At 45.2% G+C, this 22860-nt stretch overlaps 1 protein-coding gene across 22 annotated transcripts in view; it reads right to left on the bottom strand.

Annotated features, from left to right (window-relative positions):
- Positions 1-22860, bottom strand: part of MTSS1 (MTSS I-BAR domain containing 1) — a 165119-nt gene that overhangs the window by 67912 nt on the left and 74347 nt on the right. The window contains exons 1-3 of one of the 22 annotated variants that reach the window (XM_055545844.1): positions 20086-20461; positions 19100-19217; positions 16566-16613 (exon numbers count right to left, since the gene is read on the bottom strand). The exons of 11 other annotated variants lie outside the window; for them this stretch is intronic. Coding sequence is in view for 2 of the 11 variants with exons in the window: in XM_055545827.1 (XP_055401802.1) it covers positions 20485-20551 (67 nt within the window). In the remaining 9 variants the exon portion in view is untranslated. 10 more of the 22 variants (XM_055545839.1, XM_055545837.1, XM_055545838.1 and 7 more) reach the window with 10 other exon arrangements.

Genomic DNA, 22860 nt, shown 5'->3' with positions numbered 1-22860 from the left:
CTAGTCAGTGCTCATGCATGGATCTGAGAAGGCTCATGGTGTACAAAGACCTGGAAAGACAAAAGAGGAACAAGGCAGTTCTTCTCCCAAGGACTGGATCCCTGAGTCGGGGGGCGGGGGAGGGGGGAGGGAGGAGACGGGAGCCCGCACACACAGCTTTAACATGAGCTACAGAGGAGCTTCAAACCCACAGGCTGTGTTCAGACGCCAAGGGAGCGCCATCTTCCTGAGCAGGGCAGGGTGGTGACCAGTCTGTCCAGGCTGCAGGAGGGTTGATGAGAGGCAGGGACCAAAGTTCAGAGATGAGGGGACCGAAGGCAGACTCAGGGAGCGATGTGACAGAGAGAAAGAAAGAGATGGGCATGAGAGGGCTTCAGGCAGCTGCACCTGTTCACCTTGAGAGCGGGGAGAGTGTGAGCAAGGCAGGACGGGGAATCAAAACAAGTCTGACGTCTGCGGTCCAGACAACCTCCACTGGGAGCTCCATGAACAGACACAGAAATCAAGAGGTGGTGGTTTGGTTTGGCTGAGTCTCGGGTGCCACTGAGAGGGCCAATCAGCCCTGTATCATGCCAGGTGTGTCAATGGCGCTGAAATAAATGTCTGTCCACATAAACGGAGACCAACCAGCAGATGGCGGGAGGGGATTGGAGACTGACCCAAAGCGGTGGACGTGCCCAGCGCAGGGAGGTGTGGGCACGAGAATGAATGAGCCCCTACACAAAGCTGTTCCCTTCCCGCCACATGACAAATGACAGATGTCTGGCAAATGCCTGGCAATTTCCTGATGCTCTCAGTTCACTGTACTTGTTTCACAGATGAATGCTATGGACGACATGGCCACATGTCCCCTGCTACAGACCTCAGTCGCTGGAATAGTGTTGAAGCCCCCAGTCTGTCGGGAGTTTGGGTGTGCGTGTTTCAGATCCAAATATGCAAATCATGCCTTTTCAGGGGGCCGGGGGAAGGAATGGCTTTCTGAGCAGGACTTGGGAGCCAGAAAGAAGAGTGAATGAGAAGACACGTATGAGTGGTTGTCCTCTTTGTCAGGTAGAATCAGGCTCACGTCCTGGTTCTGCCTCCCGCTAGGTATGGCACCCTGGGAAGGATTTTTATCTGAACCTCAGTGTGCTTGCCTGCAAAGTGGGCCTTTTAAGATTCTACTTACGGAACACAGAAGATAAACCATGCAGATAGCTCCACCAGGGCAAGAGTTTCTTGGCAAGGGGCAGGATCCTTCAAATCTTTGCAATTGAACCTATCACAATAATTCTGACTCATTCTTACAGGCAGGAGGTCTAGTCCAGGGAAAAGAGCGTGCGGTGGAGAACTCAAGGCTAATCATAAAACCCCAAACTTGAGATAGATCGGTACTTTCAGACACAGACTTTTATTTCCCCAACACAGGCGGCTTTCATGGCCAAGTTCAGCTGGTGCAGACCATCTGCTTGCGAGGCAAACTCTACCCCCAGAGACAGCCCAGTCTTTGCTCTGAGAGAGAAGGCCAGTCAAGGGACCCCACGCCCTGAATACACACACACACACAAACCGCAGCTTTGAGAACCACTGTGAAAGGCACTCAAATGCCCCAGCTGCAAATGCGGCAATGCTGTCTTCTTTAAACACGTTGAGTTTCTTTCTTTCTTTTTTTTTTTTAAAAATTTCTTGATGAACAGATTCCCTGGCACTGCTGCAGAACAGGAAGGCTACACATCCATTTTCATGAGCAAACCCTCATACACAGCAGGGTATCCATCCAAGAAATCCAGATGACAGGATTACATGCAGGCGACGTCCCCAGTGTCCCTCACACCTTCCAGGGGGCTTATAGGGTCAATTTTCCACAGTCTGCGCCTTTGATATAAGCAAAATGAGCACCCACTACATGTAGGGTACTGTGCAGAGTCTGATGAGAACAGGAAGGGGGAGGCTGAGATTCAAGCCTAAGTGTGACTACTCCAGGGCCAAGTGTCTTAAGCACAACACTGTGCAGACAAGGATGATAAAGATTCAGTGAAGGGACCAGACAAAAGCAAAACTACCGCCAGTTGCAAGGGCTGTGGGAGAGGAAGTTGGGGTGCGTGAATCTCCCAGGAGTAATTTCTCATCACATGGCGCATTTCTAATGTTTTGTGGGTTCTTTCCCAGAGAACATTCTACATGCATAGTGCTGGGTTGGTCCAGCCCACAGACAGCTTTTCAGCTGCCTTTTCTGCCATGATGCTTGAGCTAGAAAACAATCCCATGGTCCAAGCAGACCCAGGCAAAAGGACCCTGAGAAGCCTGAAGTCCAGAAATAAGCAACCTCAGCCACTGAGCAGAAGTTCATAGGTGGAGATGGGGATCTAGTGGGATTCCATTCCCTGAGGCAGTGTCTGTTGGGAGGCACACCACCTGCCCTTAAAAAAAGAGGTGATGAAATGTACCCGATCACAGGACAGGGTGGTTAGAAATGACCAAAGCTCAGTGAGGACAGATCAGAGTGTCCTGCAAGCTCCGTCTGGGATATCCAGTTGCAGGTTTCTTCCTTTGGGCATGGCCCCAGCCTCTGCTCCAGCAGACAAGAGAGAAAGGAAGGAGGGATGGCATCTCCACGGTGACCATCACAGGGGCTGGCGCTAAGAAAGGTCTCCCGAGGCATCTCCTGGTTACTGCGGCTGATGAGCCAGCAGTCTGCTCACAGCCCCTGGTCAGCCTGCACAGCCGGGTGGGAAGTGAGCCTGTCACAGGGTGCTGCTCCACCCCTGGTGTCCTCCCCACATTTCTGTTCGCTGGGTTGATGCAGAGAAAACCTTCCAGGGCTTCAGAAGCTACCACCCACTTCTCAAAAGACTACCCAAGGCTGTGTTTATCATCTCTGGCTTCCTGGCATCTCTGACAGTGTCTTCGTGGTGCCTTGGGGCTGTCTGAAGACCCCGAGTCCTCGTAAGCTATCTAGAACTGGCTGCTCCATTAGGCTATTTAAGTGAGTGCTCAAAGGATGAGACTTGGAGATCAGGGAGAGGTTGGAGGCCAATCACTGCATGAGCTAACACTTCTGAGTGCCACTGCATGCACTGGGCACTCAACACTTCCCCTTCCGCACAACCCCACAAGGCAGACTTGATAAAGGAGGAGACTGAGCCTCACAGAGGTTGTGTCACTTACTCAACATCACAAGCGGAGAATGTGTTGGGGCCAGGATTCAAAATGGGGCTGTCAGGTACCAAATCCCCAACTTCAACTCCTCCTCCACAACAGAGCGGCAGACGAGGAAAAGGGACCTGGGACCGGGAAGACAGGAAGGTGCCAGGAAGAAGTCACGGAGGGGACAGGATGGGGTCAGAGCCCAAGCAGCGCTGTGGGTCCCTCAGGGACCGCCCAGTGGGTCAGGTAGGGAGGTGAGAGACCAGCCTGAGTATGTGAACTTCCTTAGGCCACAGGGACCCAGGGAAAGAAGCACTGGGAAACCACGTGGGCTGCATTCAAGCAGGGAAAAAAAAAAAAAAAAATCACCATTTGCTTCACACAGAACTACCCAATGGATAGAATACTAGCTGTGATGCAAGGTGCGTAAGAGGCCACTAGAAGGAGCAGAGGCTAAAAGCTTGGTAGGGGAGGAGGCATGTTTCCTATCACAGGAGCAAGCCTGAGCTCCACCAGCCTCCCACCCCCGTCTTCTCACTCCCCGATCGTGCTCCCCAGAATGCTGTGCCAATTATCTCTTCCAATTAAACCACCACCACAGGACTCTAAATCCAGTGACACAAATCAGCCTCAGGATGCTCAGCCAGCCCTGGGCTGGCATTTATGACCCTGATTAGCAGGAGGGCTCCCACAGCTCACCCAAGAAGATGGACCATAGGTGAGCCCAGTGGGAGCCCTGCCTCCACGCCCACAAGCCCCCACAGCAGGTGCTCCAGAAAAGGGCAAGAAGACACTGATGGCAGAACCTGGAGAAGACAGGGCTCACTCACCTTCAAGTCCACTGTCCTGGAATTTATTTGGGGATTATTTATTTATTTATTTGGGGATGCCGATGGCAAAGGCAATCAACCCCAATGGGGGTTCTTTCTCCACTGACAAAAAAAATTTACAGAACATCCAAGTTATAGGCATTCTGTTAGTTGCCTAATAGAGTCCTAAGATCGCATGCCTACGTTGGGCCAGAAACTGCAAGAAGCACCTGATACAATTTCATCTAATCCTCGCTTATGGCAACCCTCTGAAACAAGTGTTAAGTTACCCACCCATCCCATTTTTAAAGGTGAGGAAACTGAGGCTAAGAGAAAGCTGCTGTGTGTGGGTCAAGCTAGGATTCAAATCCAAACAGCGTCCAGCTCCAAAGTCTGTACTTCATGCCCCATCACGCCATGGCACCCTCTGGAAGGAACACGTGTAGATTTTGTGTCATCCTGGACTATCTACAGGAAAGTTTTATCCACCAAGATAGTCCACGAGGCAAAGAGGGCAATGGGGAGCTAACATATATGGAGTGCTCAAGAGCCAGGTCAAGGTGTAAGCTTTATATATATGTTAATTTATTTTTGTTCCTCCAAGAACCCCGTGAGGAGGTACTATTATCATGCCCATTTGGCAGATGAAGAAACTGAGTCTCAGGGCAACTAGGTCACTTAAAGTGACACAGCTAAGAAATGCTCAAGCTGGGTACTGAGCTCTCAGGATACCTGACTCTGACACCCAAGGTCTGACCACTGAGCTACACTACGGCTGTATTTTGTGTAACCTCCTCCCCAGAACAGACCCCAAGTGCCTACACTCCCAGTCGCTGAGACAGACACAGTACCTCCAGCGTTACGTAGCCTCCTGTCCTGATGGAGGTTGGGCGGGCACTGTTTCCATCCCAACCCACAGACAGCCTGCCCCAAGAGATGCTCTCTTCTCCGACAGCACAGTGCAAGGTCTCCCCCGCACCCTGGAAGAATGAAGGGTTTCCCTAAGTGAATCATCCGAACAACTAAAATTCCCTCTGCGAGCATCCGTAAGTCTTCATTTTAACCGTGAGCTTTTTAAAAACATATTCCACACATTACACCATCCATCAACAGAGCCACAGACAGACAAGCAGGTCCCCCTTACAGAGATGGTGTCATTCACACTGGGGTGAAAGGTGACGTGGGGCTGGAGGATGAGCAGAGCACAGACCTGGAGGAAGAGGGGGAGAAAAGACTGGAAGAAAAAAGAGGACGAAGGATGCCACTGATATTTTTCATTATTTTGATTTTCAAAGATTTACATGATTTCTCTCTGCAATTCTAAGAAAGGAGGAGCAAACAAGACTTGATGTCCTTGGGTTACAAATAGTGGAAGTGTAGACACTTGCTATACAAGGGGACCCATAGCCCAGCAGCAAGACCTGGGAGCCGCCCGCTCCAGACCTCTACATCACAGCCTGCATCCCACCAAGACTCTTGGTAATTCATAGGTTCTTTCACATTTGAGATGTGCTCGTCTAGTGCACAGGCTTTGGGGTCAGAAACATCTAGGTTCCAATTCTAGCAACACCACTCACTGGCCATGTGACTTGGAGCAAGCTACCAAGCCCAACAGGCCTGCTCACTCTCATCTGTAAAGCAGGACTTATTTACAGGGCAGTTGTAAAAAGCAGACAAAATAATGCATGTAAAGCACTTAGCCCAAAACCCTTACCCGCACCTCCCCAAAACAGCAGTGGGCTCTGCTATTGCCAACGTGTAAAGGTAGAACCCAAGTTAGCAGATACTGCCTCTCATTGCTTCCATCCTCCTGGAAACTTCTAGACATGGCACTTTGGATCCTGCCTGGTAGGCTGCACAGCGTCCTGCCACTCACCACTGTGCTCTTAAATACACAATTTCACACAGCATTATCACCTAGATAAGCTGCCAACCACACTTGCAGCCAAAGATCCATTTGTATAAGAAAAGGCAAATAGTGACCGACGGTGGTGGCACCAGACATCTCATCAGCCAGCACCCCGAGGCTTTGCTTTTGAGCCTAAAGCACCTCACTCAGTGGCACTGAGGTCAAAAGCAAGGAAGCCAGGGGATGGGACAGGCTGGCTCTTTTGGACTCTGATTCCAGGCGAGCTGCCTCAGCTGGGGGCCGGGAGGACAGCACAGGCCAACGGTCACTACCTTGACCCGTGAATCTCCTGACACAAAATGTCCTTTACTTTCAGAGCCAGCAAACACACCGATTTCACAACAGGGGAGACCTTTTGGACATCAAATACATACATGCTCAGTCACTCAGTCGTGTCTAACTCTTTGCAACCCCACAGACTATAGCCTGCCAGGCTCCTCTGTCCATGGACTTTTCCAGGCAAGAATACTGGAGTGGGTTGCCATTTCCTCCTCTGGGGGGGTCTTCCCGATGCAGGGATCGAACCCACGTCTTCTACATCTCCTGCATGGGCAGGCTGAGTCTTTACCACTGAGCTACCAAAGGCACATATGAAATCAAGGCTGTCTACCCAACAGGTAGACAACCTGTGCAGGTCAGAGCCTGTTCCAGGTAGCAGACATGACCCCGCTCATAACTCTGCTTTTCCTCTGAACCTCGCCAGGCACCTGGTCTCAAGTCCTGGTCACCTCCACCCCGCCCCTCACTCACCCCATCTGTGTCCCAAGATGTCCCTGGCTCCATCCTGTGCACTTCACGCCCAAAGCCCCCGGGTCTACCAGCGTCTGTCTTTCCACAGCTCAAACCATTTTCAGCACTACTCTCGTCTCTATCAACCTCCAACAACAGATCCTGCCTGCCCAGGCCCTCCTGCTGACAGAATAAGAATCAGGGTTCCTCAAAGCCAGACGCAGTTAAGCTAAGGCTCCATCACTGTCCACTCCCAGCCTTCTGGAGTAGCCTGAGACAACAGATCTGGGGTCGGCCGGTGGTGGTGGTTGGCTGTCTGGTTTGGTTTTAACAACCCAGGAACATGGCTGTGGGCCCCAATGTTTTGGAATACTTGGGGCTTCTTTTTTAAAAAGCTCAGCTATAAATTTACATGTAAATAGAGAAAAGTGAAACTCTTGACATAGCCCAGCCAAAGGCCCTAACGCCTCTGTTCCTTTAAAAATCCCCCATCTCCCTCCAGCCAGAGCATAGCAAAGGCCTTATCACCATCACCTACTGTGGGTTAGCCACCATCAGCTATGCTAAGCTGCTTGAGGCTGGACAGAGTGCTTTACTGGTCTTTACACCTTCCAAAGCAATGCAAGACCCAGGAGACAGTGAGTGCTCAATCACTGCTCTTGCATGGATGTCCTGAGCTGTTCCTGTCTGTACTGGAATCGCCCTAATTCGAGGTGGACTCCACTTATTTTATGACCCTGATTTCACTCTTGTTCGATTGCTATCATGTTTTCCACCTGGTTGCTAAACAAAATAATGAGAAAGTTTATCTTGTCTAAACAGTCTCACCTAGGCCAAATATTGAATAAATGCCCTATGCATACACCAAGTATTGAAAAAGCCTCCGAGGAAGGCCCTGAACACAAAGGTGAGAGGGTGTGTTTGCCAGGCCTCTTGGGCTATATGACACAGCAGCCAAAGTGGCCTCAGACACAGGTTCCTGGGTTTATTTGCAGTTATTGCCAGATTTCGTTTTTTTTCCCTCTTTTAATATGTTTTACATTATGAAAGTATGATAACACATTTACCAGAGACTTGGAAAATACAGAACAATAGTTACATATAACTACTATATTATGTTGTTGTTCAGTTCCCCGGTCATGTCCGACTCCTTGAGACCCAATGGACTGCAGCACGCCAGGCCTCCCTGTCCCTCACCATCTCCCGGAGTTTGCCCAAGTTCATGCTCGTTGCATCAGTGATGACGTTCAGCCATCTCATCCTCTGACGCCCTCTTCCCCTTCTGCCCTCAATCTTTCCCAGCATCAGGGACTTTTTCAATGAGTCGTCTGTTAGCATCAGATGACCAAAATACTGGAGCTTCAGCTTCAGCATCTGTCCTTCCAGTGACTATTCAGGGTTGATTTCCCTTAAGATTGACTGGTTTGATCTCCTTGCTGTCCAGGGGATTTTCAGGAGTCTTCTCCAGCACCACAGTTCAGAGGCATCAATTCTTTGGCATTCTGTCCTCTTTATATAACTATATATAACAATAATATATAGTTCCACTATATATTATAATATTTAAGTAGATAAATTAAGTTTTTAGTTGGAGTTTCAATATTAAACTCTCAAAAATTAATAGAATGAATATACAGAGAAGTAGGAGGATCCAGTAGATCTGAAAAGCACTGTGAACCAATTCAACATAATTAAGATTTATACAATCTTCACCTAACAGTAGGATGCAAATTCTATTCAAGTTCCCATAGACTATAAACTAGGAGACACTGGAACATATCCAGGGACATAAAACAAGGTGCAAAAATGTCATGGTCTAAAGGTACTGAAATCATACAGTCTGTTCTCTGATCACTGTGGAATTATGCTAGACAGATTTCTTTCTTTTTTTTATTAAACATGTTTTGAGACTCCAAATGCAAGGAAACTGTCACAGAGGTTATTAACTCAGGGAGCTTACCTCCACAAAGTTTTCCAGAGGGCAGCCAGTATGACAGGATCATTCTGAGAGCTATGACAAATTACGCTTTATTTGCCTGAGAGCCCTCCCTGCTCCTTTAGCTGTGATCACTGAGCCCTCATGATCCTCGCTGAGGAAACACACACCCAGCTATCACTCAGAGCTCGTAGATGGACAGTCTCTGAGCTTCCTGCACAACCAATCCCTCTGAACGCCAGCACTCTTGGGGAGGGCGCTCTGGAGAGGCAGCTGTTTCACATCTTGGCACGTGGGACTCCTTGACCCATCCTGATCTTACGTGATGGCCTCAGAGCCTCTTTAGCAGAACCAACGGTCAGCATTTGCTGTGGGCAGCATTTGCCAATGGCAACTGACTCTACTGATCTCATACCTTTCAGGACTTGTTTACATCATTTAAAAATTCAAAGGTACAAAACTTGGAACTAAGAAGAGACTTTGCTCTGGTGTGCATGGAAATGGCTAAGGAAGGATCTTTTATATATCTTTTAACGTTTTATTTTATACTGGAGTATAGCTGATTAACAATGTTGTGACAGTTTCAGGTGGAGAGTGGAGAGTGGAAGGTTGTTGCTGACACATGAAAAGACGCCGGGATTCTTGGCCTCCGGGGGAGGAGAATTCAATCCCGGGCCAGAGAAGAGATGAGGCTTAATCGCTCAGAGCTTTTGTGTAATAAAGTTTTATTCAAGTATAAAGGAGATAGAGCAAGCTTCTGACATAGGCATCAGAAGGGGGCAGAAAGAGTACCCCCTTGTTAGTGTTAGCAATGGAATTATATGCTCTCTAATTAGTTATTACAGTGAATCAAAAGAATGTCTGGAGATTGTAAAGACCTCACTAGACCCACTCCCATAATTTACATTTTAAGATAACAGGATTAGCCAGAACGTTTTTTTCCAGAAATCGTCCTCAAGCAGGATACATTATTGTTATATAATCCTAAGGAATGGAGAGGGAAAAAAGTTTGTCCTTTCTTCCTCCTTGAGAATTCCAGACCCCTCTCCCCTTGGGAACCCCTGGACTTCTTATCAATCTGCCTAAGAATTGACTCTCTCAAGAGCAAAGGGGCTCAGCCATACGTATACTTGTATCCATTCTCCCCCAAACTCCCCTCCCCTTCAGGCTGCCACAGAGCATTGAGCAGAGTTCCCTGTGCTACACAGTAGATCCTTGTTGGTCGTCCATTTCAAACAGAGCAGCTGTACATGTTGATCCCGAACACCCTAATTATCCCTTCCCTCATCGGGAAGGATGTTTTAATCTTCTGCTGTGTGTCCTGTACCTTACATGCCCTGTACCATCCCCTGCTCTGATATCAAGACAAGCCAGAGAATTAGACATTTATCCCAAAGACCAGGAAACCGCAGTGCTGCTAAGACTACAGAAGCAAGCACCAGGCTCAGGACCGTCTACTCTGAAGCAAGTACATTTGTTTCTGCTTTTCTAAGGAGTCATCCTGCTCCCTCAAAACAGAGTTCAGATTAAGGTGGTTAGATTTTTAAATGAATTTATTAATCTAATCCCTCCCAAGTAAATATCCTATGAAATGCAATAGAACAGGGAAATGGGATGGTAACTACAGAAGCAAATAGAATCAAGAGAGGTTTAGGATGGTGACAATAAGAGATATGTTCACTAACAGGCAATCCCAAATGAGGGATGCACAGGGCTAAGATGTCCGAGAGGGCTGGAGTGGGTAGATAAAAGCCCAAGGAAGCAGTTCTCCTGAGACAGAAGGAGAGGACAGGGCTCTAATGTGAATGAGCTGGTGGGGTGGGGCGGGGGGAATGTGGAACCGGAAGATGAGCACTGAACACTTGTAGAACTGCAGGCACGAGGGGGTTAGAGCATTTGCAAACCCTTGGCCTTAGCCCAGCTGCTGTTTCACGCTGGGCCCTGTAGGAAACAGGTGGTCATTTCCATTCACATCCTGGCAGGAATGGAATTTCTGTGTCACATTTGGGCCTCAGAGTCTTCACCCAAAGCAGTGTTCTCCAGATGAGTCTTTAAGTGAAGGGGTGATCTGCCTCTAAAAGTTTAAAGGGCTGGGTTTCAATAGCTACACTGTGGATGCAAGCACTTGTTCATTCGTTCATTTCATACAAATACCTACCGAGCCCAGGGTAGCTGCTATGGGAATGAATATGAAACCAAATCAGCCTAAACTTGCCCTCAGAGAAAGTTTGCTCTCATAGAAGACTTAAGACACAAGTTAGATAAATTAAGGAGGTAGAACAGGTTTGGGAGTTTACAGAGAAGTTAGATTAATTTCAGTTGGGAGTTAGGATGGTCCTTCCCAAATCTTACTGCGCATAATAAAAATCACCTGAGAAATTTCCCCAACAAGGTCTCTTATGAAATTCTGTGATTCCTGTATATTTTTATGGCAGAAGACAGTGACTGCTTTATGGTTATCATCCTTTAAGTCAGAGAATGTAGCCTTCAACTATAAATCTAAAAAAGATGTTAATCATACATATATTTTTAACCTTAGAAAAATCCAAGGAAAGTTCAAATGTCATGACTACAAATGGTTTAAAGCTTGAATACTGCTACCCTTCTATCAATGGAGAAGACAGTTAAGAAGCTGCACGCAAGTGTTTGTGATCAAATCCACAACCCCAAACTGGCCCCACCGTAGCACTAAGTAACGCTGCTGAACTGAGCTTCAAAGGAAGCTCCAGTCATCCAAAAACAAGCTTGGAAGGAGAAGAGTCCTGTCTGAAACAGGAAAAAAGATCACACTCGGACATTCCATTTCCAAAGTTCCTTCCCTGGCGGAGATCCGTGCCCTTTGGAGCACTGTCAGGAAACCGCAGGGTCCGTGATGGGATAAGCAGACACCTGCTGCCCCCCCATCCTCAGGGCAGTTCTGGTCTCCCTAGGGCTCCAAGAGCACAGAAAGGGCCACAGAGCTAATTACCACCATTCAAGCATGAAGCTGAAATATCCCCCAAATGTCTCCCTCATAATAACCAGAGTTTTTAGATTAACTCCCCTCATAGACGTTATTTCCTGCCACTTCAGTCAGGATGCAGGAGGGTGATAAAGACCCTGAGGCCACAAAAGAATGAGTAGGAGAGGACAATGATGCTTTTCTTAATCACTAATAATTATTGTTTTAATGTTAAAAGCAAACAAATGATAAATCATTTTCAAAACACAGAAACAGCCCCCACGAGGTAAAGAATTTTAATTAACTGGGAAGGCCACTTTGAATTCATCAAAAAGCTGAACTGGCAATACAAATGGGTGTATTAACTACACGTTTTTAAAATCTTTGAGTATAATTGCTTTACGAAGTTGTGTTAGTTTCTGCTGTACAACAAAGTGAATCATACATTTTAACAACAACAAAAAAAAGACTTCATTTTTCAAATGTATATATAGAAATGAACTAAGTTAAAAGGTGTTGGCAAGCAGAAATCCTAGAAACTTGTTTTAATGAAGATATAAAATTCTCACAATGAAACTGTGTAAATAAACTTCTCCAAAGTGCCATTAACAGATGCTGTTAAATAGACAATCTTTGATAGTATTCACTTGCCCTGTAGAGTTCTTTTCTATGCAACGTTAAGACCGTTATGTCTAAATGTTCATAAACTTGGGATCTGGGAAGCCCAACTGAACCAGATTTCTGCTAAACTTCTTCCCCTCAAAACTAATAAACATAATAGTGAATAAGATAAACATTATAAAGACAGAGCAATACAATAAGCCTATCATGTTTACGAGCATCTACTATGTTGAAGGGCTTCTCTGGTGGCTCAGATGGTAAAGAATCTGCCTGTTTTGCAGGAGATGAGGGTTCGATCCCTGGATCAGGAAGCTCCCCTGGAGAAGGGAATGACAGACAACCCACCCCAATATTCTTGCCTGGGAAATCCCATGAACAGAGGAGCCTGGCAGGCTACAGTCCATGGGGTTGCAAAGAGTCGGACAACACTGAGAGCCTAACACTTTTTTTTTTTTTTTTTAAACACTATGTGAAAAGGCACTTTCACATATACCATTGACTAGCTGGATGCTCCTCAACTGCAGTGCTGGGCAAGAACTGTTCATCCCATTTTACAGATGAGGAAACTGAGTGGTTTCCCTTAGGTCTCACAACTGGTCACACTGGGTAAGAACCCTGCTCTCTAGACTCCCAGGCAGCCCCCTCACTGTTCTTTCACCATCTCATGCCTATTCCCCACCAATCAACCAGAAGTGATGCGAGGTAATGCAGCCACTCTGGGTCAGTGGAAAAACTGTCCTGTCTGATGAGATGGTTGCTTGATTGTTTTAAGAATTCAGAGCAGGAAAGGACTCAGAAACTACATATACACGCCTTAAATAATTTACTTTGACTTAAAACATTCATTCCTCAATCTTGTGATAAAGGGCAAAGGTCTTTCCTTTCGCGTATGGATCTGCTGAACGGAAGGTCTGTGATCTTTCTGGCAAAAAAACCACACCCTGCAATGTCTGATTTCAGGTTCCTTTAAGGAGAGCCATACTACTTGAAAAGAGAAGAATCCTTCTAGATTTTAACCACCACCACGCCACCTCTTAATTTATACCAATGCAGCTCAACCACATCTAAAACACCAGGATTTTTTTTTTTAATAAGTTGTTTTTCAAGTCTTTCCAAAACACACAATGGAGTTTTCAGAAAAACAAGTTCTCTTCACACTCAAGATTGTGTCTGTTAATATATGTCATTCAATGACATAATTACAAATAGCAAGAACTTTGGGGGATAAAGCACAACTAAGCAGGAAGCACAGAATTGGTCTGGAGGAGGCAGACATGGTCGGGCACAGAGAAGGGGCGATCACAACCCCACCGAGGGCCACAGGGAGGCACAGAAGGCAGCACCTCTGGCCAGCCGGCCCACAGGAGGCCAGTGAAGGCAGGGTCTGTCACACGCACCTGTAAGCACCATGGGACAAACACTAGGCGATGCCATGAGAAAGCAGAACAGCACTAGAGCAGGAGGCATGATGAGACCCAACAAACACGGGTCCAAAGAACCACGACCTTAGCAAGTCCCAGGACCTCTCTGAGCCCCCTAACAAGTGGTCAAAAGTGTCTCTCTTGCAGCTGCTGCAAAAATTCAGTAAGAATAGATGGAAAGCATCCAGCCCCGGCCTTGGAACATAGAAATGCTCAATACACATGAGCTCCTTCTCTGCCTGTGTACTTTCCCCCCTCGGAGCCTGGCAACACGCTTCAAAGGGGAAAGCACTGCAGAGAGAGGGAGGGAGGGAGGGAGGGAGGGACGGACAGATGGACAGATAGAAAGGACAGCCGGGTAGACAACTGGATTGGTGGCAGAACTTTAAAATCCCTTCGTTTTTGTAACTTCCTTGGCTCAAACGGTCCCAAGAAATGAATCAAGAAGCTATATCCTGAAGCAGAGTTTTCCCCACTGGAAGATGAGTTCTAATTTTATCAACAACATGGACACGGATAAAAGGAAGAGAGGCAAGCAGAAAAAAGTTCAGAAAGTATCAATCACGCATTCCATAAATTTACAAGGATATTTCCATGAAAGATTGCCCTATTTCATTCTGGTTATTCCCATAAATGTCATATTTTGGATATTATTTAAAATGATCTTAAAATTTATTTTTCTATTGTTTGCTGGAATATAGAAATTCAACTTGATTTTTGCATATTGATTTTGTATCTAGTAAACAGGTTAAATCTATTAATTTAAACAAATCATCTGCGCCTTCAAAAAGAAAATAAAAGAAAGTATCAGTTCCAGATGTTAAACAAAAGAACTGGCTCACTGGTGGACAGATCTTTTTTCCCTCTTCCTTCCAATTGTAGTTATTGAGAATGAGGATACATAGAATGCATGTGACTTTTTTCCAAAGGGCAGATTAAAGTACAGACAAGTAAATTCAGTGAAAAGATAAATTATTCACCTTTCATTGTCAATAAACAGCAAGTCTGAAACGGAAAGTAGTTCCAGAAGGACAACCATGTGGCTTGGTTTCAAGTATTTAACATTGCATAAAATGCACAGTTAACTGGAAGGATGCTTAAGCTCTGAAATGAAACAGGTGCGGAACACATACTTTCCGTGGTGGAAGTGATATGAATGAAAACACAGGCAGAAGGGAAAGCCCTGAGCTCAACACATCTCAAGTTGTTTTTTTTTTTTAATGAATCAACCACTGCAAATAAGGCTTTCACAAACTCTGTAGACTTTTTTTAAACAAAAGTTCAAAGTGCTAATGAGACATACCCAAAACACCTTGGGAGGGGACACTACATTCTGGGGAGAAAAACATCTCAATTTTAAACAGTAGCCAAAGGCAGCTTACCCTTCTCCAACAGTTTCAGCTAATTCCCGTCTTCTTCCAACAACCTATGTGGGTCTCACTAAGCTTTAAAATAGCCAGTATTTTCTCAGCTAGTAACATACACATTAACCCACCCAATCTGGAAATATGAATCTCTTAAGGCAGCCTTACTTGTCTTCATTGTAACTTAAAGAAAATATGAAAACAGTCATCAGCCTCTGTTTCTCTAAGCCTCAGTGTACTCATCTGTGAAATGGGGATAGTAAAACCTATTCAGACAGCTCACCAACCATCCAGTAGGGAGGTATCTTGCTAAATCCTTCCAAAAGAAGCATCTGGCATTACAGAACAAAAGCCTTAAAAATGCTTGTGCCCTGACTCAGTAATTCAACCTTAGGACTCTAACCTAGGGAAATAAGATACGCAGAAAGATGCCCAGGAATGCTTGCTGTGGCATCATTTATAATACCAGATCCCTAGAAACAAGAAAGATACAACTAACAGCCAGGAAATGGCTACAGAAACAGTTGTATGTTCACATGTGTTAATGTTTCTGTGGCCCAGAATTATCACAATATATATAATTTAAAAATTAAAACCTGTGCCCCAAACTTAGAGACTTTATATGAAATATATATTTAAAATAGTATACATTCACACAGTTAAATTATACACATATGCATGTATATACGTATATCCATATTTATGGAAAATATTAGAAGTACAACAAAATATTATGTTAGGTATTTCCAGATGGGGAAATTACAGGTTATTTTTATACATTTGTACGAGGAAAACTGCTTCCTGTTTTTAAAATTCTGTACAAAGAATTTATTTTAAAAATCAAGAAGAACGTTACTAAGTTTGTGGGAGAGGGAAGGGGGGGCAATATAGGGGTAGAAAATTCAGAAGTACAAACTATTTACATAAGCCACAGGGGTACATTTATTGTATAACATGGCTATATAGGCAATATTTTATAATAACTATAAATAAAGTATAAGCTTAAAAAAAAGGTTTGTGAAGTGTGTGTGTGGGATGGAGAGAAAGTACTGAAAGAGAGATCCCACAGTGTATTTTCATGAAAACCAACTGGAAGGACACCATTAGTAGCTGATGCTCGAGCACACAGAAACAGGGCACAGAATATGATCCCCTGAGGCCCACAGTTTGAGCTATACTAAGCCTGGGGTCATTTCCTTGAAGACCTAGGCACATGGGCATCACCCCTTTCCACATATGCATCATCATTTGTGTGTGTGTGTGGGCGGGAGCTCCCAAACCACAAACCACATTGAAATGCATGAGTAGCACATTAATTCTGCAGTATTTTGGTTTCCCTGGCAACCTTATCTCTGTCTTCTTTGATCTCAGCTACAGATGAAATCATCTTTGTCCTCCAAAGTCCCTGAGACCCACTGCCAGCACCAGAGTGGCCGACGGTGGCAGAACACTCACTCACTAAGAAGTTCTAATTAACAAATTTGTTCACAAATGGATACATTTGTTCATAACACAACGGATCATAAAGAGCAGAATCTTGATATATTCACCATTTGAGTTCCAAACTGTCTGATTTTCCCATATTACCAAAATTTAATTTTAGCATCACATAAACATAATTAATCTTTTTCATAAGGGGAAGGAAAAAAGAAATTACACTTAAGTCTCCAACTTTGTTAAACAGTACTGATGTCTAAACATTTACCTACCGTCTCCACCTGGTGTCAATTGAGCAGCCAGTGAGGTGTTTCCCAGACCTAATTTTAACAAGTGAAAGTCAAAATGAGGAAAACAAAAACTTGCCTTGCTGTGAGAATGGCTTTGACATCTGAACACTATGGGCAGAAACTTATGGAGCGACCACGAGATAATTTCAAAGAGGGGGATGAGGAAACTGAAGTCATCCATTTATGACCTGGTAACTGTCCGACTCTTTACGACCCCATGGGCTGTAGCCTACCAGGGTCCTCTGTCCATGGGATTTTCCAGGCAATAGTACTGGAGTGGATTGCCATTTCCTTCTCCAGGGGATCTTCCCAACCCAGGGATCGAACCCAGGTCTCCCACATTGTAGGCAGACGCTTTACCGTCTGAGCCACCAGGGAAGTCCAACTATTAATATATAAAAGGACTTAAAATGTTTTGTGGAAATGTGTCTGCTCCTTGAGTCATTTTTGAGGATGGCTCTGGCTAGATAAGCTGGATAAAAATTTAACCATAAGCATCTAGTGGGGGTTGACCATTAGTCTGGCAGTGTGATAAGTACTGGGGACCCAAAAGTCAAAAAAATTCACCTGACTCAGAGACCCTCTCACATTAGTCAAAATATGTCTTTCCATGAACATAACAAAACAGGGGCTCCCATACACACAAGGTGGCTGGTGGAATTCTTCTTCCCCACAAAAACCCCAGATAGTTATCTGAGAGCAACTACAATAACATGCATCCACTGTGAAATCTCAAGTGGAAAGCATACCCCTTTACCAGATTGTTTTGTTTTGTTTTTTAACTATTTTCCCCAAATCTCATTTTCTCTGTTACAGCTCAGCATGACTTCTAATTTCAAGCCTAGGCCTTTGACTTCAACTCCTTATCATGAGTGCCCAGAAAGCAATAACGACCACATGCATCTTACTATTCTGAGCGCTTCTAAGCTTTCAATGGAAACAGTTGTCCATGTTCCCACACAGACAAAACCCCAGCTTCCTTCTCCCTCAGCCCAGGTGGTAACACAATGACCTTTGCTCTTTTGGGTCGGAAAGGTCAATGAACCTCACTTGATTTGAAAGAGACTGTGGTACCACCAGGAGCTGCTAAGGCAGCTAAAGGCAAATGAATCCCAATCAAACCAGCTATATGTCTCCCCCTCTCCAGGGTTAACTTAGAAAAAGTAATGTTAAGTACTTTAAATACACTTAATGGACAGTGGACGTTTTTTAAAATTACATTTAATTCATTTTTTAAAGGCAGTCTTGGGATATCTTGTTTCAGCTCCTTCAGGAAACCAGGAATTCATTTTCTCCTGTATTTTCTTTCCTTCCTCCCAAGGTAATATTACCAAGGCTGACCTCACAAGCTTTAGTCCTTTAACCTAATGGATGGGTCATCTCATCTTTAGTCAATTACATATTAAACAGTTTATGACCTGGAAAATGCATACTAAATATAGCTGTCATCTAATCAGCATTTCTTTGTAAATAAATGGAATAAATAAACCGATACTAGAAAAATTTTTGAAGCTTCTAAACATATTTTCCTGGATCACAAAGAATAACTAAATACTGGAGTTTTTCAAATTATCTTTAGATAAGACATCTCTTACACATCCACTGATTTTTAAAAGCAAGTTAAATCCATACTTTGATAATTCAGACAACCTGAAAGAAATCCAACCGCAAGATTCCTCAAAACTTAAACTACTACTGAGAAAAATGGTATGCAGTATTTGGATGCCACAGAAATAAGATTTTCCAAATGCTCTAAAAGACTAAATGCCCCTGAGTTTTAAACCTTTCAGACTGAAAAGAACTATTAGACAGCTATTACCCAGTACCTTAAAGGAAATTTTCACTTATTTTCACTAAATAAACATGTTATATTACCTACTGGATGATAGTTAATAGCTATCTACATGGTTAAAAATAATCTGCTGCATTTCACAGACCTTTTTAAAATAAAAGAACTTTACCTACATCTTCAAGAACTACCTCAAACTACAAATTCATACTATTTATGTATGTGTTATGTAATTTGTTTGGATACAGCCAAGATTCTGGGACCTTTGTGTAACAATTTGCTTTGGGCTTTTATTAGACATCAAAGTTTCATGTTTACCAGTTTTTATCTTTAATAAAGTGAGCTCTAATAAGCAAAAATGCGTCGGTGTGTGTGCCTTTTGAAGTGTTCCCATTCCTTCTACCCTCATTATCATGTTTTTAACTAATTTCAAAAGTACTACGAAATAATTTTTCACTTATTCCTAGTGTTGTAGCTGGTCAGTGGTAGAAAGTAGGACAATTCCAGTTTTTTGAAATATAACTATGTGGTCACATCTCTGATAACAGAACCCAGGATCAAGGCTAAGGTCATGGGCATGGAAATCTAGAACTTCTCTGCCTAAAACCAGAGGATAAATGTGAGCTCCTGGAGTCACTCACAGGTCTCTGGTGTGACCCAATCCATCCCAGATGATGGGACATGACTCCAGAGACCTCCATCTTGGAAATAATTGTCTCCAACTCACCTTACGTTTCAAGAACAGGAAGGCAACCAGGTGGGTTACAGGACCGAAGCACATTTCTTCCTTCAGGGCTAGAATCCTATTTAAGGTAGGCATGGACCATCAGGTTCTTTATTAACATCTGAAATCAGGAGGGAGCAAGACTCACCCCATCCCAGCATCTCAAAGCCTCTTACAAACAGAGGAAAACACTGAGGATAAAAGAACGCAGAGGAGTTCCCAGAGCCGCTTCAGAGATGCTGCGCTGCTGCGTGGGGGTCGGGGAGAGATCCAGGCGAGAGGGTTTTGTTGTTGACACTGTTTAGTTTACGGTTTTGTTTGTTTTTAAGTATTTCAGAGCACCCACCATGGGCTCATTAGGTCACCTTGACAGTGACTTTCTGCCATTTTAGCAGTCAAGCCACGCCACGAAAAATTGCTTAAAAAACCCGATACATGCCAAGCAGCACCAGAGACTGCACAGCCTCCCTGGACACTCACCTCGTCCTCCTCCTTGAGCTCCTCAGGCCCACAAAAGCAGCTCACTGAGCTCCTCAGCCAGGTGAGGAGACTAGCACCCATATGCATGCATCCATTTTCAGATAATATGTTAACTCGGAAACGTCTGGGACCCTGGCACCAAAGCTGGTGGGAAGCTCAGTGGTATTTCCAAAAGAGGTCCAGCAGCCACCCAACACCCTGGTGTCAGATTCAGGAGGCAGGAAGCAGAAGCCACCCTCCGCCCAAACTGCAGGTACGCCCAGAAATATTTCAATGCAAAGTCAGTGAGATTAAGTGAGACTCCAAGGCTGCAGGGCCTACCACGAAACAGATGTGAAAAAGCTGTGAATACACCAAGATGAAAAATGCCTAATTTATCCAACACCCATGGGTTCCATGTCTGCATTCGCCAAGCCGTGGGGTGCATACAACCAGCCCTCACACAGCTTCTACAATATCCAGACTCTGTGAGAAGCCCCCCAAGTAAGAACGGATCATGATTTAATTACCTCCAAAAAAAAAATGACCCTTTCTGTCTTTGGTGAGCTCATCTGTTGTCCTTCTTCCAAAACAGTCAGGAAACAATAGTCCTAATAATAATAGCTATTTCCATTTAGACAAAACCTTAAGTCAAGAGTTGGTAGATCACACCCCGCAGGCCAAATCTGGCCCACTGCCTGTTTTAGTTAAATAAAGTTTTATTGAAACAGAGCCAGGCCCACCCAATTACCTATTTCCTTTGGCTGCTTTCACTCAACAATGGCAGAGTTGAGCAGCTGTGACAGAGACGCTCTCAAAGTCTGAACTATTTACCCTGCAGCCTTTACAGAAAAAGTCTCCCGTAACTGGCACAAAGCATTTAAACCTCTAGGATATACATATCATTATCAGCAGGAAGCAGCCCTCACCTAAACAATGCTCTGGTGTGGACAGAGGGCTGGGGGCCCTGCTTCTCACCAGCTTTTGAGACCACATGACGCGGGCAGGCCGCAGTTCCTCTGTCTATACAATTAGGGCTGCGATACCGGCTTTACAAGGTTGTTGTGAGGCTCAGAGATGAAGGCATATATAAAAAGCCCCTACAACCAGGCCTGGTTCTTCAACGTGCTCCATCCATACTAATGACCCACACCAGGGCTCCTGGGGTAAGAATTTAGTGCTAAAGGTGAATCACCGAGAGCAACTCACTTCTATGAGTCACAAAGGCGCTTCTCACCGTGATCTCGAAAGGATCACGGACTCAGAGCACTATAATCCAAGGAAAGGGTGCAATGCTCTTTGCTGAGTCACAGAAAGTTAAAGGCTCTGGATTCTGTTCTTGTGTTTGAAGGAAAATACTGTGAACTGTTTGAGGGTGGACTCCTTCAATACAAAATGGAAGGCCACCCTCTGGATCCAAGACTTAGCCAGCAGCCCACAGTCCATCCTCAAACACTGCGTGTGTAACTTAATTTACAGGCAGCAAGTGGAAGAGCGGATACCCAGAGGGTGACCAAAGCACCCTGCAGGCCAGCCAGAGAGGCAAGGAGGCGGCATTTTAAAGGACTGTGAAATCAATCTCCTGTTGCTTCACGCTGAGGGGTGTGACTCTGGCTGGAGCACACAGCAACAACAGGGAACCAGATCATCAGGAATACGGGGCCAGCTGGGTGCCCGACATGACCACATCACGACCACATCCCTGGAGCATCTCCTCCACCCTCTCTCCTGCCCTCCCGTTTCCACTCCATCTTCTCTGATGTTTGCAAACCAAAGCCATGCACACACACAGCCTTCAACCACCTGAGACTGCCTCCAAACACTAATATGACACAGGGCAACGGAGGCTACAAAACACATCTCATGAGGTAGGGAGGGCAGGGTTTAGGTACCAGTTTTAGAGTTGGGGAAACTGAGGCTCAGAAATTCAGTATGACCTGGCAGCAAAATCTCATCTATCAGACTCTTTCACCACTCCATATCCATCTCTAGGCCCAGCAAGACGTTGATAGTTAACACAGGTGCCCAGTTCACTGCTTAGGACCTCGATTCAAACTCCAGCTTTTCCATCTACTAGCCTTTGACTTTGGGCATGTCAATTTACTTCTCTCTGCCCAAGTTCATTCCTCTGTGAAATGGAAATAACATTAATCTAGCACACAGGGTCACCATAAGGCCTAAGTGAATTAATACACCAAGACTGCCCAGGACAGCACTTGCCACTAAGTACAAGTCCATTAAATGCTGGCCACTGTTATCTGCTGAATCGAATCTATCCGACTTAAACCCAAATCTTTGGACAAGTTCTGCCTTCTCATTCACAAATCATTCCCCAAACACACCTATGGCAACTTTAAAAATAGGGGACTTGCCTGGAGGTCCAGTGGTTAAGACATCACCTTTCAAAAGCAGGGGCTGTGGGTTCAATCCCTGGTCGGGGAGCTACGATCCCACAGGCTTTGGGGCCAAAAAAACAAAATATAAACCAGTAGCAATACTTGTAATAAATTCAATAAAGACTTTAAAATGGTTCCCATCAAAAAACTTTTTTAAAAAATTAAAAATATAAAATTATGAATTAAGAAAGGCCAGCTCTCAGCTGGTATAAAAGCACCAGGCAACAGGAGCTGAAGGACATCTGGCTTAAGCTGATAACATGCCACAGAGCAAACTGATAGCACCCATAGGTCACGCATGTGAGTCTAAAACGAGAACTTGAGCGTGGCACGCCCGCTTGACGAGCCTTTGTCACGCACGCACATGGCATGCTCACAGAAGCAATACCGAACGGCTCTGCCTGCTTTGAGCTACTAAACACGGTCCTCGCTGGCATTTTTTGGCCAGACATGACTACAGTTGGGAACACGTCACATTAAAAGCATGTCTCTAGGGTTCTGCCCTCTAAATAAAGGCCCCTGACGATTCCTGACTGCAGAAGGGCTCATTTCTGAAACCACAGGCCAGATAAAGAACAATGTGAAAACCTTCAGAAGCAAAGCTGTCATTTTCAGCTGTTCTGGGACCCAAGTCCCCACTGGGTGGCACAGTCCCCACCGAAAGCCAACAGGAAAAACCCCTCACTCAGGAAGAACTTGCTACATCACCGAGGGGCAAGGGGACAGGAAAATCACTGGGCTTGGGTCACCCTGATCCCCAGATTAGGAGACCAGTGATGCCCTATTTCTGGCTTTCAGCTTTCTCATCTCCAAGCTACTGCACGTGCCATCCTAGAGGGACAGCTTCTTTTGTGCTCCTCCCAGACCCTCCTTCCTCCTCGGGGGCAGAGGGTGGGCCCTGCCTTATCC

This window comes from Bubalus kerabau, chromosome 14 (assembly GCF_029407905.1).
Source record: "Bubalus kerabau isolate K-KA32 ecotype Philippines breed swamp buffalo chromosome 14, PCC_UOA_SB_1v2, whole genome shotgun sequence".
Classification (NCBI taxonomy): Eukaryota; Metazoa; Chordata; class Mammalia; order Artiodactyla; family Bovidae; genus Bubalus; species Bubalus kerabau.
The sequence above is the reverse complement of the archived record's forward strand: the minus strand, read 5'-3'. Positions and strand labels throughout refer to the sequence as shown.